The sequence below is a fragment of the Poecilia reticulata genome, linkage group LG14 (assembly GCF_000633615.1).
Source record: "Poecilia reticulata strain Guanapo linkage group LG14, Guppy_female_1.0+MT, whole genome shotgun sequence".
In the NCBI taxonomy this organism is placed as follows: domain Eukaryota; kingdom Metazoa; phylum Chordata; class Actinopteri; order Cyprinodontiformes; family Poeciliidae; genus Poecilia; species Poecilia reticulata.
In genome coordinates this window covers 11,597,862-11,614,331 of record NC_024344.1, presented here as the reverse complement: position 1 = coordinate 11,614,331, position 16,470 = coordinate 11,597,862, and the positions used below count along the sequence as shown (strand labels likewise).

Sequence of the window (16,470 nt, the reverse complement as noted above, 5' to 3'; positions counted from 1 at the left end):
AATGTTCTAAAAGTATTTCTCTGGTGTTAAGCCTTTTATATTAGCTGTGCTACTTAGATTCTAGAAAAATAACTTTTACATAAACACGACATAATATTGAACCATATTTCTGTTTTGCCCAAAATTAAAAAAAACATCACTTTCCCACAAGGTCACAGACAAAATTCTGTCACTTTTAAGATTTGTCCTAAGAATTAGAATGTGATGTGAATAAATTTGTATCTTGATGGTGAGGCAAAGGACTGCTGTATTTTGTAGCTGAAAATGATTGTACTTAAACAATTGGATTTTGTTTATAGTCATTGTATCTGCATGCAAAATTAAAAGTGCCCTTTGAAATGTTAAATAAGTAAACATTTCCTAATAATGCCCACAAAAAATGTCTTTCTTTCCAAGGGCTATGAAGAAATGTTCATAGACTTGAACCGTGTTACATTTTTGTGAAATTTACAGACATTCGTTAATTCGCAACACAGTTAAGAATCTTTGTTTTTCTGTTATTTACATGAACTTCATGGAGATGAATGATGAACTCACCTTCACATTCACAGGCAAAACATAACATAAAATGGAGGAGGAAGGAACTAAAAAAAAGTCGCCTCATTTCAAGTAGGCAGAGTTTATTTGACGCACAGCCCTTAGTACTAACCAATGAGAAGAAAGTAAGTAATCGGTCTCAGCCAATCAGAGAAGGGGAAGCGCATTGTTCAAAAAACCAAATGTTGTCGGGTAGAACCAGTCAGCTGGAGTGCAGAACGGAGAAAACCGAGAACGTGGTTTGATGCAGACTGATACACCAGACTTAAAAGAAAGTATTTTGCTTTTTATGCAGTAATTAAAATACATTTATTGGATTGTTTTTTTTCTGGAATCTAGTCGGCCTTTTAAATTTCGACAAAGCAAACTGATCGTCGCTTTAAAGGTAAGTCATTCAATACATGTTAAAACCTCGGATAGTTCGTTCAGTATACAATTCTTATTGAATGTATTTTAGAAACCTGCTAATTAATTACAAGAATATATAAATCGCTTAACCGATCGATGTAGAGGGGCGTCTCACTGCGCAAGTTTTGGGGGAAAATGAATGATGTATTTGTATTAAATTTGATCAAATGATTTAAACGCACGGTTCTTCACGTTTCATGCGTTAGAAACCCGATGTGAGGTTAGCTACACGCCTCAAGGCTTACAACAATGTGCAGCATAACAAGTATTCTCAGTGTAATGTTTTTAAGGTAAAAATAAAACGGTAGCCCGCTATTTCAATTATTTATTTTATAATAATGGTAATAGTTATACATCATCATAAAAACATTCAATGAGTTTTGGTCCGAAGTAATTGCCTGCAGTGTGTTCCCCTGCCGCTAGATGCCGCTACAAACCCCAAGCCACAGTTATTTAATTTCGAGAAATGTTTTCAGTAAGTGAACACTTAAGATATAAGCTGTTTTATTTTATTATAAGTTTACCAGTTTATATTTAGAATATTTCAGAACACTTTTCAAGAAAAGATTAGCTTTTAATCTATGCCTTCTTTTACTTTGCATCATGAGCAACCATATAATAAAGTATTTTTACTAGCCTGATTAGAGAATCAGATTTCTCTCAGGACAATACATTTTCTGAAACAAAAATGGTTGAAGTGTTGAGGACTATAATTGCACAAAGTAATATTTCAGAAGGCCTTGTATTTGGACATCTCACTTTCATTCCAAAGAAACTCATGATGATTTGCTGTTGCAGGAAAGCATGGCGCTGTCTTTGTCTTCCCCGTATGGATGTCACTCTGATGATGAAGAGGATTTGGCTGTGTTTGAGTCCACGGCAACAGAGCACGGAGGAATGACCAGACCACGTCTGCCTGAGATCTCTGTTATTTCCCCTGGGCTCGAAACCAGGCCGACTATTAAACAGCTGGTGAGACTCAACAAAAACATTCTGTTATTTTTTCTTTGCTTTTTTTTTGTCACTGTTACTGATCTGATGTTAAGCTGCACCAATATATCAACAAATGTTAAAGCAAACCTATTATTTTTTTTATCTTTGTCTATTTTAACTTGATCTAATATTTGTCCTAATGGAAAATCCAAAGCAGCAAATTACTCGGTCTTATTTTTTCATGTAGAAAGTTTCTGCGAAACCTGGCAGCTCTGATGAGGAAACCTCAGAAAGGGTGAAAGTTTTTCTGCGCATTCGCCCGCTGACTGACTCAGAAAAAGGAGAGGAGCAGGTTGGAAAGTCTTTTGTTTGTAGCTATTAGCATTTGAAATGCACCTCTGTTGCTTGTGAATAACCTATAGTCACTTCTTTTCTTTTCTCTCTTCTAGGGCTGTGTGGCGATCCAGGATGAGGAGACATTGCTGCTCAAAGCTCCATATGAGTCTCAGAACATGAGGATGGCAGAAAGAGGCATCACCCAGAGCATTCACAAGTTCAGTTTCTCAAAGGTAGGAGAATTGTAGGTTTGCTTGCTCTTAAGTATATCCTGATTTTACTCTGTCAAAGTTAACTTGAAAAATAAGAAGCTGAGATTAAACGGTGTTCTTTTTGACCTAAGTAATTCACACAAAAAAAATAATATAGAAAAAAGACCTCATAATAATATATCTGTTATTTAGAACGTGGCAGATCTAAGTATTTTTCCATTTATTTTCTTTCCTAGATATTTGGTCCAGATACGACTCAGCAACAGATCTATGAAGGCACATTGAAGAAAATGGTGAACGATGTTCTCAAAGGAGAAAACAGGCTTCTCTACACTTACGGCGTCACCAACTCTGGAAAGACTTACACCATTCAAGGTACGTTACCTCTTGTAGTTGTGTCGTGTTGGGCTTTTGGTTAAATGGCTTAAATGTAAACTGTATATGTGAAACTTTCCCCTTTAGGCAATGGTCGAGAGGCAGGCCTGTTGCCACGGGCGTTGGTGTCTCTGTTCAGGAAGCTGCAGGGTCGTCTCTATGGTGCGATGGACCTGAAGCCCGTTATGTATCAGGATGTCAGGCAGCTGGACAACAGTGAGATGAAGACAGAAGAAATCCGAAGAAACTCCCTCCTCAAAGAGGTAAAAGCCGCCCTCCCAGCACAGTAATAAAGTTTCTGTCAAATAAGAAAGATTTGCACTCCTGGAAAAAGTAAAGCTTAAAGAAAATGTGTCTTTTACTGCATGGTTGTAGAAACTATGGTGTTTTGTGTGTCAATTTATTTTGATCTCCTTTTTTAATTTTTTTTTTATAAGAAAAACATGGGTCTTTGTCCTGCCTCTTTTGTCACAGTTTCAATTGTCTAAAAATATTTGTAATTACTGTAGATATAAGCAGATTAAGGAGAGTAGCTATTTTCTTCCCGAAGGCATTACTTGACTTATGAAAATAAACACATTTGCCTTACCTGAATGACATGTTAGGTCTTTTCCATTTTGAACAGAAACAATGTCAGGTCATTATTTTAGCACTTCCTTGGAACTCTAAAAATGTAAAAATTTGAATTATAAATAACAAAATGCTACAGTTTTATTTTACATTTTTGCATTGGTGATTTTGTGTCCCCACTGATCGATTAAAGGCTAAAGTTTCACTATTCTACTCCATTCAAAGGGAATTATATGCCTTTTTTTTTTTTTTTTTACAGACCAACATAAATAGTTTGCTCTGATTCTGTGTCATAGTTTAAACTCACAACTCTGTTATTCTTTTAGTGGTTTGAAATCACTTCCAGTCTCTGATCTGCAGCTGTTTAAATTATATAGTATGAGTTTAATGAAAAAGGTTTTGCAGATTTTAACTCGTAAACCATACTGATGTGTTACAGGATGAAAACCAAACTTCTCGTCGAGCTGGTACCACCACGGCCTGGGACAGTGGCATCGGAGGGCTTTCTTCCACCACACACACTGCCACTCAGCTTGAAGGTTGGACATAAAATGAAACCTTTTCTTTTATGAGATTCCTGGAGATTTTTTTCCATCAGTTGTAATGCAAAAAAGTCGAAGTATGAAGTAATAAAACCATAAACTATGATCTTAACGTACCTGCAGAATCAGCTGTTTTTGATGCACTGAAAAAGGATAACTGATCGATTCTTCCCCCTGCGTTTACAGACACGGACAGCGTGTGCCTGGACCCGGACAGTCTGTCACTCAGTGCAGGCTGTGACCTGGAGGAGGGGGTGCAGTTTTCCATCTGGGTCTCCTTCTATGAGATCTACAATGAGTTCCTGTATGACCTGCTGGACGCTTTGCCCTCCCAGCAGCCCCGAAAAAGAGTTACTCTGCGGCTCAGTGATGACAAGCAGGGCAACCCTTACGTCAAAGGTCATTCTCGCTTATTCACAATAATATCTTTGAAGTATTTTTTATTTTATAAACTAATAACTGTCTGTTTTCCTTTTTGTCGTATCAGATCTCACTTGGATTCAGATTCGCAGCGCTGAGGAGGCCTGGAGGGTCCTGAAGGCGGGGCGGCGTAACCAAAGCTTCGCCAGCACTCACCTAAACCAAAACTCCAGCAGAAGGTTGGAGCCTGTTACACTTTTCTTTCTTGAAGCTTCTTCTTTACATGTTTCCAAAATTAATTTATTCGAATTGCATTTGATGTCCGTCCCCCCTCCCCAACCTTATCATTAGCCACAGCATCTTCTCCATCCGCGTCCTTCATGTTCACCCAGAAGCCAGTTCAGGCCAGGCCATGCACATCAGCGAGTACGTTTTAACTGATTTTATTTTTAAATGTTTGTTTGTTTGTATTTTAGTTTTTTGAGGTAGTAAAACTAAGCGTTGCCTCGTTCGCAGGCTGACCGTGTGCGATCTGGCCGGGTCGGAGCGCTGCAAAGAGCAGCGTAACGGTGAGAGGATGAAGGAGGCCAACAACATCAACACCTCCCTCCTGACGCTGGGACGCTGCATCGCCACTTTGAGGCACAACCAAAACAACAAGTACGACGCTCGTGACCGAGGCAAAATACGAGCGGCAGAGTGAAAGCGTGTTTTGGCTTCAGTGTGAATCTAAAAATGTGTTGCCAGGTCCAGGCCCCCTCAGGTGGTTCCTTTCAGGGACAGCAAACTGACCCGCGTCCTGCAGGGCTTCTTCTGCGGCAGAGGAACCTCCTGCATGGTGGTCAACATCAATCCATGCGCCTCCATCTATGACGAGACCCTCCAGGCACTCAAGTTCTCTGCTATAGCTACACAGGTGACCAAAAAAAAAATCTTACTATATAATTTCTGAGATGCATGTTTGGCTCTATATTCAAGGAAAGCAAAATGAGTAGATTTTTGGCTTCCTTGGCACTTTCTGGTGATGCAAGCTGGAAACTACCAAATTGGATTTTTTTCTGATCTGTGAATGCTCCACTGATCTCACAGATGATGATTCTTGTTGTGGAAGCTACTGAGTGCAGACTCAAAGTTGCGTTGCTTTGTAATTTGTGAGTTTGAAAATGAACTCAGAGGGCAGGCAGAGATTCAAGAAGCTCTTTAAAAGCCACATTTCTATAAAGTGTTGATCTCTCTGCGCTTTATTCAAGCTGCACCAGGCTGAAAAAAACCCAAAACTTTTTCAATGATGTTCTGTTTATCTGAAATGAATTATCTGTGTAATTCCAGCTTGTCCACGGCCCGTCCACTAAGACCAGAGTGGCCTACATCCTCTCTCTGCTCCGAGACCCTGCAGCACATGGCAGTGAAAGCACTGTGATAGAGGAGGGAGAGAATGAAAGTGATGTAGAGGATGGAGATATCACCTTGCTGAATACGGAGGTACTGTTCTTCATCGCACTTATTCATTTGGATGGGATAACGATTCCATGTTTAGCAAAGCTAACCCATCTGCAAGTGAATTACGGTTGATATTGCCAAAAAAGCTTTTAAAAGAGAACTAGTTGCTCTATTCTTTAACAACAAAAAAAATAGAGCACAATGTAATAAACTTAATGAAGTGGCTCGGGCATCTGGTCAGGATGCCTCCCTGGTGAGGTGTTCTGAGCACGTCCCACCGGGAGGAGGCCTCGGGGAAGACCCAGGACACGCTGGAGGGACTATGTCTCTCGGCTGGCCTGGGAATGCCTTGGGATTCCCCCGGAGGAGCTGGAAGAAGTGGCTGGGGAGAGGGAAGTCTGGGCCTCCCTTCTGAAGCTGCTGCCCCTGCGACCCGACCACAGATAAGCGGAAGAAAATGGATGGATGGATAATTAAATGATTATTCATTATCCTGGTTATTCATCGATTGTGTGGAGACTCTGGTAAATGAATAACTGGTTAAGCTGCTCAGGAACCCCAACTTCAAGGAAAGTCTAACCTTAACCCAGAAGATGGACTTTTAAAGATCTATAGACATGTTATACAATTTCAGATTTTAATTTTGTCACAATTTTTGTTCCAAAATGGGGACAAGTACTCTTAAGCTTGGCGATGAGAAAATTTTATTTTATTTTTTTAATGATTAATTATATTTTTAATAAATTTTTTGTTATTTTAATTACCTGCTTTGTTCTTAAGTTTGTGTGATTGCAGCTGCTTTGGAAATCCATAAACCAGTTGTTTTAATTTTAGTGTAATTTGAAAGTAAAATCTCTAAAATATCTTCACACATTTAAAATCTGGAATATTTTCACTAACCTACCATCCAACTGTGTGTGTTTTACAGTCTCTACTGCAGGCCATCGATGTCCTGAAAAGAGAAGTGCGGCGCCAGCGCGAAGAGAAAGACGTCCTGGAGGCTAATGTGAGAGAGCAGGTCGTCTCTGAAATGATGGAAGTCATCACAGGAATGCAAGAGGGATTCACGTATGTAGGCTTCATCTACTACCGTTTAGTTTGAGTTGTAATACTTTACAAGCAGGAAGGAGTGTCAGTCTACACCATGGACTAAAATGAAAGATTTGGTCAAACTTCCACGGCAAACTGATTTTAAAAAACTTTAAAAAAAAAATAAAAAAAATTTATGTTGTATTGTTTGTTTATATCTGTGTTGGTTCAGCACACAAGTCCAACAGATCTTCCCTTTAACATTATGAACAGGCTGCCGGTTTTTCACCTTTCTGTTTGGCTAGATGTGACTGGTAGCATGAGGTCGCTAATGAATGTCAACAAGAGAGGGACTGACATGACGATTATCATGGAATTTATTATATTGTGCAATATGATGTGTGTGTGTGTGTGTGTATGTTTTGTCTGTCAGTAGGCCAGCTCTAATAGGAATTGATCTTTTGGGCCAAATATAATTATACTTTTGGCCAGTAGGCCTGAGTTTGACACGTGTGCTCTACAGACCCTTGAAAAATAAGCAATTATATTCAAGTACCAACACTCTGGTAATGTTGGATTTTTAGTTATTTTCATGACACAGAATATAAAAGACTCCTGTGTCTATATATATATATATATATATATATATATATAATGAAAATGGCTTTTTCCAGCAGTTTATTGTGCAAGTGACATCCTTTATTTTCAATTTTCTGTATCTGAACTTTACATTTTTGTTCAAATCATTGATGGATTTTGGGTTTCTGAGTTATCGACATAACCCAAATAAAACTGTAATATTCAAAATAATCTACACAACGTTTGGGCCTCTAGATCCTCTTAGATTAGGGTTTTAAACTCTCCCTTGGCTCTCAGGCTTGGGTATGACTTCTTTTGTTAAAAATTTAACAAAATGAAGGCACCCCACAACTATTTAATGTGGGATAAATGACTCCAGATCTCACAAATTAAAAGGGGAATGTTGTAGCTAAACAGTTGTTTGTCACAAGAATTGACTTGGCTTACACGACACAGTAACATTAAGATAAAGAAAGACATGCTGAACTGGAGTGTGATGGACGTGGATGATGAGTTGTTGCGTCTTCCTGTCAAACAGTGAGACGCTGGAGGCTGAGAGGGCTCTGATCGAAGAGAGGTACGAGGACAAAATATGCAACCTGCAGAAACATCTGAAGAAATTCTACAGCCAGGAGCTGAAGGTAAGATTTATCTTGCTGTGCGTTCAGAGACTGTAAAATGTCGTCCTTGAACATTTTCACATCGTTTCACCAAAAACAAACAAGCCCTCTTGGAACACGTATTCTAATTTATTGAATATGATTGCATCTCTTTTACTTTCCTAAATATTAAAGCTCACAGTGGTAGGTCTGTGCAGGGTGTTGGGGTAAAAATGAAGGTCTCAGGAAAACATCATTGCTATTTCTATCAATGTGTAACCAGGTAACTTCTGAAAGTGAAGCATGTGTGCTTGCTTTGTTTCACAGGAGCGTGATCAGGAGATTGAAGCTTTGGCTGCTGCCCTTGACAAAAAGCAGAAGGAAGACGGCGTCTCCATGGCAGCACCACCCGTAGACCCAGTGGGGCCTCGGCGCTCTCACCGCCTCTCGTCTCAGACCGAGCTGAACCGACTGCGTGCTGAACTGGATCAGTGTCGCGCCGAGCTTCTCACCAAGACCCAGGGTACAGACCGACTGCAGCGACGCTTCAGTCAGGTGTTCGCGTGAGGTTGTCATTAGCAGCCATTGAGCGTGTTGCTCTGTTTGCCTGTGCAGACCTGGTGAAGCTGAGGATGAAGCTGGATGTGCCGGGTTCGGCCGGCGCCCTCACCACTGCAGTGGATCGCAAGCTGCAGGAGGGTCAGCGGGTCAGTTCCAGCTCCATCACCTACCTCAAAGGAACTGTTTTTTTTAGCTGCTAGTAAAACTCTTCCCACTAGCAGAGACTAAAAATATTCTCTTTTTCTTCTTCCTCAACAGAACCTGCGCCAGCTCCGACTGGACCTGCAGAAGCTGGGAATGGATCTGCAGTCTGGTGAAAGAGCTTGTTGCCGCAACACAGGAGGGGAGAGGCTGCGGCACACACTCGCAGCTGCAGACGATACTGTAGCCAAACAGGTAAAACAAGTCGATCCTGCTAAGTTTTTAAAGTTATAACTAAATAATTAAGAATGTTAATTAATTCAAGATAGCATTTATTTCTATAATTTCATTCAAAAAGTGAAATTTGTATATTATTTAGATGTATTGCACAAAGTGATTCATTTTAAGAATTGATTTGTCTTTGTGAATTATGGCTTGCAGCTAATGAAAAGACAAAAAAGTTTCCTCAAAGTAGAATCTTAGCCAGAATTATCCAATCACTTTAAATGTGAATAGTTTATTCTTCAAATTTAATTTCTAAAATGAATTTTTGATGTTGCGATTTATTAATATCCACCTGTAGAATAAGTAATAAATGCTGAGTTTTATTTGTTTTTCTCATTTTGAAATGCTTTTCTTCTCTCCCTTTGCTTCCTAACATTCTTGTTGCACAGCCGGCTTTAAAACTGAATTTGGGTTTCTAACACCTTCACCAGGTGATAACTGGGCTGGAGCATGTTGCATTTTAGCTCTTCCCATCTCTCCCTTCTCCCTCTGTGTTCCTGTCTAACCCTCTCCACTGACTTCTTCTCAGAACCAGATCCTGCTGGAGCTTCAGAATGACCTCACTCTGGTCAAAGCGGACTTGCGACGGAAGGCGGAGACCCTGGCAGGCCACGCACAGCCGCCCACTACAACTTTTGCCGCGCCCACTACTCCAGGCTCCTACAAAAAGAGGGGCTGCATGGCGACCACGCCGAGCGAATGCGAAAACCGGCCGCCCCAGAAACGGCCCTTTTTCCAGTCTCTGTTTCCGACTCGCACGCCTTCGCGTAAATACAACGCCCACGCGGCTGCAGACTCCAGCTTGACTCCATCTTCGCGAATCTTGCGCTCCCGTCAGCCGTCTCCACCCCCAAGCCCCCTCCTCACCCCACGGCGCCTCAGAGGAAAATACTGAGCTATTTTTTTTAAAAAAGGTTTGATTAAGCTTTGATTCAATGCTAAATTTAACAGCTGGTTACCTTTATATATTTATACTGTTTTTTTTTTTATACATTTACTTTTTTGCAGTCATCCGAAATATGATCATCAGTTAATGCCAGTAAAATGATCAGTGCTTTAAGATTTTTCTCTGGGGTTGACGGACTGTAAGGTCAGAGTTGTGCATGTCTGTAAATCGGCTTCATGTGCCTTGGTGACAAATATTTCCCTAACACCACAATAAATGTCTAAACTGTGTGTGATTATAATGGACAAAGCTTATGCACAGCAAACTAAACTGCTAAATGTTCACTTGCTGCTTCTGTTTTCTAGTTTCTGTTATTAAAAATAATTGTAAGTTTTCTTCTGTCTTGTCCCAATCGTCTGGGCTGCATGCCAAATGTTCTGTTTTACTTTTTATGTTCCGTTTCAGGTCGTGACTCAGTTTTTAGGGATTTTTGTTTTAAAAATAAAATGGTATATTCTGTAACATTTGGAAATATGCTCGGGTTTTTTTCTTCATATGTAAGGTTTTGAATGGAAATAGTCTTTTAAAAGGCACAAGAATCAAGCTGATCTTGTTTAAAGGGGCTTGAAGTTTTCACTGTATGTAAATGCAAAAGACAAAAAGGGAAAATGCTCATTTCTCTTTTTAAATATACATTATTTGCACATGACTTTAGTAAAATGTTTTTGTGCTCAACATATTTTGCTACATAAATATCAAATATTGTCCATCTTATGCATATGACAATGTACTTTATTAGAAATTAACTGGAAGGTTTTCCTTTTAAAAAAAAAAATCCAATTCCAACTTTAGAAAAACAAAAAGTTAACATTTCTGTAAGTACATAGACAAATATTTACAATTAAAACTTTATTTTGAGCAAATTTCTGTCACCATATTGTCCATATTGAGTTGAAGGAGTATCATGGTGTGAAGGAGATGAGGTTCAGAGGAGACACCCTCCTGACCGGTGTGTTGTTGTTTGAGAGCGGAGTGAACAGATCAGCTGATGGCGTTTCCACCTGATCTCTGACCTGCGAGATCTGCCTCAGCAGAGCCTTCCCCTCTTCTCGTGCCTACACAGCGACCAGTCAATGTAACCAACTGCTGACTTTGACAGAATAATCATGGACTCCATGTTTAAGACTTACATCGTTGTAGTCACAGCAGCGCTGCGCACAGAGCGACGCCTCGTCGTAGAGTTTGTTCTTGAAATAATACTGACCCAGGTAGCGCAGAGCTGTGCTCACCTCTGCATGCTCCAGTTGTTCCTGAAAGAACATTACCATTAAAAAGACTCATTCAGTTCATCACACTGACTTTAGCAATACTATTCCACCTCAGTTATCAAATTCAAAACATACTAATTAACCTGCTGCTTCAACTAAGTGAAATCCTTTTGAGAGCAAAGATGTTTCCAATTCAAAGTTACAACACACATTCAACCAAATGCTTACCCCACAAGAGAAAATGTCTTGAATGTAAAGCATGTAACACTGAGCAGCATCGTCGGACTCATTCAGCTGTTCGTGGAGCCTGTGGAGGGACGAGGTTACACTTTAGTGGGAAAAGAAGCTGAAAAATTAGCTACAAATGATCTGAACCTGAGGTTATTGCACCATTTTCTACCCAACATAAATAAGGAATTTATTTAAGGGGAGATATCAATGGATGCACCAAAATTAAAACTTTTACAGAGTATTTACATTTCCAAACTAGCCAGGAACTACTGCTACTCTAACTTGAGAACCGCTTACTTCGCCAGTTTAAGAAGAGCCATTTTTTCTACATCGCCAACAGAATAAGCCCTCCAGTAGCACTGCAACAGAAGAATATATATCTCAAACAAAAATCTATTTTAAAAACAGTTGAATATTTACAAAATAAACCCAAGGTGCTGATAGCTGCAAGACGTTTACCTTCTTGGCTTCAACTTGCTGTGAGAGTTTTTCATAGCTTTCCCCCAATGCAACCAACATGCGAGAGTCATTGGGTCTGGAGGCAAAATGATCAAATCAGCGATGCACAGTTCAAAGTGTTTAGAGTGAATATAAACATTAAAAAAATAATGAATCCAAACCTGAGCTGGTGAGCCTTTCGGTAGTAATACAAACAGTAAAAAGGCATCTTAAGGATTTCATATGTCTGACCTAATCCATACCAGGCACGATAATCCCGCTTGTTCACTTCAATTGCATGTCTGGGGAGAAAACAAACAAGCAGAGGTAACATTTCTTTAAAACATGAGATCTGCAGGTTTTAAAGCGAATCAACCGGTTCCACACTGAGCTAATCGGTGAAACATGTTATCCGACCTGTAGGCCTGGATGGCGGCTGAGGTGTTCTTCATTTCCATGTATTCGTGGCCCATGAGGGTCCAGGCTCCAAGGCAACGAGGGTTCAGTTTCAGGGCGCGCTGGAAGTACAGAGCTGCTTTCTCATGCTGAGAGCGTAAGCTGTAGTAGTTTCCTTTAAATGAAACAAAATACTCGTCAGAAACCAGTCGAGGTCCAGGCAGTCGGTGAAGAGACCCGGGTCGGAGATGAATGGTGGGATGTTTGGACTTAATTCCGATTTATTTTGAACCTTGACAAAAATGCGGTCCTTACAAAAGGTTAGACTCCTTAAACTTTGTTACATTCTGTCAAGCTGCAACCACAACAATAGTTTAATGAGGTTTTATGTGATGGACCAAAATACAGTGCAGCTTGGCTAAAGTGGAAAAATATATTTTGACTTTTGAAATGTGTTTCAATTACAAACTAGAAAAGTGTGACTTTTATTTGAATTCAACTCAAGTGTCGATATTTTAGAGAAAAGTCTCTAACAGCTTTGCATGTGCCATCACTTAAAATTTGCCCTTTTGTTCTTGACAAAATAGTTCATCTGAACATCATCCTCAAATTTGCCGCCACAGAAAACATTGGTTTCATTTTTTGACTCTGACAGAGATTCTAACATCCATGTTTCAATCTAAACTTCGTACCTGTGACTTTTTTTTTAAGAGTTGTCACTGTGCTGCAAGGTGAAACTCTGCTAAGCCTCATCTTCTCAGCAACCTTCAACATGCTTTCTTCCAGGGTTTCTCTGTATCCTTCCCAACAACTCTGACCAGTTTCCCACACCACAGCATGATGCTGCTCCTACCATGTTCCACTAAGTTGGTGGTGTTTTCTGCTAAGCATAGTGATTGAACAGCAAACTAATACAATACTGATCTGATGAAACCAGAGCACCTTCGTCCATGTTGTTTCTTCCAGACTCCATTTATTCACTACGGGACTTCAGAAGGGTATTTAGCTACAGGTTTCTGAATTATATTTACAGGTATCAAAGTAAGGGAGACCGAATACAAAGGCATGCTACATTTTTTCAATTTTATCAGAAACAAAAAAAAAATTATACCTCATTCCGCTTTACAATTGCATAACTCTATGTTGGATTGGGGCAAATGTGAAAATATATTGACTTGTAGTTGCAAGGAGACAAAATAGGGAAATGATGTTTTGCAGGGCTCCTCTTTTCCTTGAGGAACAAACTCAGGACTGTAAATAAGTATAAAGATTATCCTGAAAGTTTAATAATGCGTTGACGTTCCTCCGTGATTTTTCTATTCTCAGTGGGATTAACTTATTGCTTACCAATAACGCAGCATGTCTCCACTCGGTATTTATCAATCTCCACCAGGTTGTGTGCTAGATAACTTAATTCAGGCTTCATACTCTGTAAAGACACAAAGCACTGACTCAATAAAGAAATAAAGGTACCTCTGGATTTTCATGAAATCCACTTCATTCCTATTGATCGTGTGCTTACATCTCAAATCTGAGACGACACATTTACAAGCTGTAAACTTACTTTGACATATAGCAAATTAGAGAAGGTGTCCATGTTGTCGATACGATACGGATCATGCTCCCTCAGTTCATTAAACAGCGCCAAAGCTTGGTCGATGTCTTTAATAAACAGAGACAGATTGCCGTTAGATTCCTCCTGCTCACACAGCATTTTCCTGACATTTAAAACTGGCCTTGAAAGACGTTTGAGAACCTCTGATGTTGTGGTAGGCAACAGCAATCTGCGAGATGATGTAGGTGCTCTTGGAGAAGCCGGCCTCAATGAGGTTTTGGTACTTCTGCAAAGCCTCTTTGATCATCTGCAGTTCGGTGTACATGTGGGCCATAAAGAAGTCTTTAATCCAGCAGTCAGGCAGAGACAGGGACTTTAGCTGTGCAAAGAGAGCAGAGAATATAACATCTATACAAAAAACTTCCAAGGTTTGTAGCTGTAACATGACAAAACACGAGAAACTTCAAAGGATGGTTACCATTTCGATGTTGGTGATGAGGTTACTAAGCTCCAGCCAGGCACCCCAGTGAAGAGGAAGGGCTTGAATTGCCTCCACAAACACTTCCACTGCCTCCTTCAACAGATCCAGCTTTCGTAAAACTACCCCATACCTGTTTTCTCACACACGACATCATGTTTATTTGTAGCCCACTCTTTCCTTAATCAAATATCCCATTAATGAGAATATTTATGGAGAAGAAGCACTTACAAATACAGCGTGAAGCCATCCAGCTCTCTTGCATTGTGCTTCTTACTGAGCTCAACTCTCAGTTCTCGCAAAGCTTCGTTACGCACCTGACCCTTTTCCAAAGGACCTAAAACCACACAGAATCAGACAAAACCCTTCCCAGAAACAAGGGAAGGAACTCCTCTGTCCTCCAATTGGTGTAAATCAAAAGGATCTTACCCAAACTGTCCACAGTCTCATCATCCTTCTTTTTCTCGCCCGACTAAAAACAAACAAGCACTTTTATAAAAATGCATTTTTATAAAAATTCATAAAAATGTCTCCAAAACAGAGTGATCAAATCGTCACATGAATCAGAGACAGATGAGTGTTTATTGATTCTTACCAGATAGCGGGAATACATGTAGAGGAAATAAGCCTTCTGGCTGCAGCAGCCCTTTAGAAAGTAAGCAGCACGGTCATACTCTTTCAGGTCAAAGTAGGATTTGGCCAAAGTGAGGGCATCCAGGTCTTGAGCATCTTCCTGTATGGGAGATAGACAATGGCAAGAAAACAATATTCACTCCTCATGATTGCATGACTTAATAAAAATGCATAATCCTTAAGGTGTCTTAACTAATAAATGTGATCTGAAAAATTGGTCAGCAGGGGGCAGTATGCTTTTAAAAAGAATCATGCACACTGCTTTATTTAAGGACATTGAATCAGTAACTATTCTACAAAAAAAAAAATCACGCTGTTTTTTGTTGTTGCAAACAAATCCCAGAAAGTCCAAATTAAAATTTTGATAATATTTAATTAAAAAAAAAGCTTTTAAATAAAAAATATCAAAATTGCCTCCAGAGAATCTAAATATCTAAAAAAAATTAACTTCTGCCAAACACTGCTTGGATCAAGTATTTAGTTTACTACAATATTTCTGGTTCCATGCATTAAAATTCAGCTTCATTAGTCAGTTGGATGCACATTCATTTCCACTTTAATACCCACACTTTATATAAATCTTAGATGGGAACTTCAGAGGAAATTAGTAAAGCTGAAACAATGGAATCATCAATAAATGATGCTTATGTGTAGAGATATGAAATGGTTTGCATACATGTACAAAATAGAAGCACATAGCCCCAAAGCTATACAAATTTAATAAAATGTACCTTCATTGTAATTGTAAATATTGAACAATAAAAATTATAAAAGGACTGAATAATCAACATAAGTGAGCCAATAATGAGATTTCTGATAAACTGCATCATTACTGATTTGTTTTTTCTTTGTTATTCCTGCATAAACCCCCACTGAATCTCAGGCTTTCATAAAAGTGAACTAACCTCAGTGAATGCTGGTTCTGGGGGTAAATTATCCTTGGGAAGAGGATCCAAAGCAAACGCCAACTCAGAAGCCCTGAAATGCAAACATCGCCGGTGTCAGCATTTACCCCGCTTGTTTACTTGTCAACAGTAATAACGAAGCGAAACGAAAATTCAATACCGTCACTGACTGACAAACATCAAACATATTTACTCAAATAGTGTCGTTAAACCTGCTATGTTTCAGCTTAAAACATGTTCATCAACAGCGCTAATTTAGCTAACACCAGAGACATGACGTTTATTTGGGATATTTTTCTGTGTCAAATTGCAAAAAGATACACATTAAACAGCACAATTTTTATTTCGCAGTCTTACCACTTCGCGCTATGCAAAAGTCCTCTTTCTTTACACAACGATATGACAGATATTAGCTGTTTCTTAATTTGTGCCAGGTCTCCGAACTCACTGCACAGAGCCGCCATTTTCATATTTCACCAAGCGAAAAGGTGATTGGTTGAAGAAAGAAGCTACGAGACTCCACTTCCTCTTCCTATTTCCTTTCAGAACAAAAGTCGTGGACATTTTATATGACATGAAATAAACTCCCTCCCGCAAAAGAATACGTATTTTTCAAAACTCTTACAAATGTGGCATATTATTTCCAACCTCAAGTCATCTCTGACCAGCTTCCTTACAGTGTTATCCCAGCATCACCATGTTTCCTGTGAGTATATTCTACTCAGGGGCCGTACGCCATTATGGCTTTCTTCTGATTGAGCGTATTCTCTGGA

General features: G+C 39.5%; 2 protein-coding genes across 2 annotated transcripts; one reads left to right on the top strand and one right to left on the bottom strand.

Annotated features, from left to right (window-relative positions):
- Positions 1-91: 91 nt before the first annotated feature.
- On the top strand, positions 92-10,083 carry kif20a (kinesin family member 20A). Its single transcript, XM_008427776.2, has 19 exons — positions 92-922; positions 1,744-1,917; positions 2,126-2,230; positions 2,328-2,447; positions 2,663-2,801; positions 2,889-3,064; positions 3,811-3,910; positions 4,100-4,312; positions 4,401-4,512; positions 4,625-4,699; positions 4,790-4,933; positions 5,021-5,189; positions 5,603-5,755; positions 6,642-6,781; positions 7,860-7,962; positions 8,248-8,443; positions 8,536-8,627; positions 8,740-8,877; positions 9,437-10,083. The coding sequence occupies exons 2-19, from the start codon at positions 1,750-1,752 to the stop codon at positions 9,800-9,802; spliced, it is 2,709 nt and encodes a 902-aa protein (XP_008425998.1). The 5' UTR covers positions 92-922; positions 1,744-1,749; the 3' UTR covers positions 9,803-10,083.
- A 481-nt stretch (positions 10,084-10,564) lies between these two features.
- Positions 10,565-16,205, bottom strand: cdc23 (CDC23 (cell division cycle 23, yeast, homolog)). Its single transcript, XM_008427775.2, has 16 exons — positions 16,055-16,205; positions 15,698-15,770; positions 14,755-14,892; positions 14,589-14,631; positions 14,391-14,496; positions 14,160-14,292; positions 13,883-14,060; positions 13,691-13,788; positions 13,474-13,555; positions 12,148-12,301; positions 11,913-12,032; positions 11,752-11,827; positions 11,590-11,651; positions 11,290-11,368; positions 10,984-11,103; positions 10,565-10,908 (listed from the first exon to the last, which is right to left on the bottom strand). The coding sequence occupies exons 1-16, from the start codon at positions 16,165-16,167 to the stop codon at positions 10,756-10,758; spliced, it is 1,728 nt and encodes a 575-aa protein (XP_008425997.1). The 5' UTR covers positions 16,168-16,205; the 3' UTR covers positions 10,565-10,755.
- Positions 16,206-16,470: the final 265 nt, after the last annotated feature.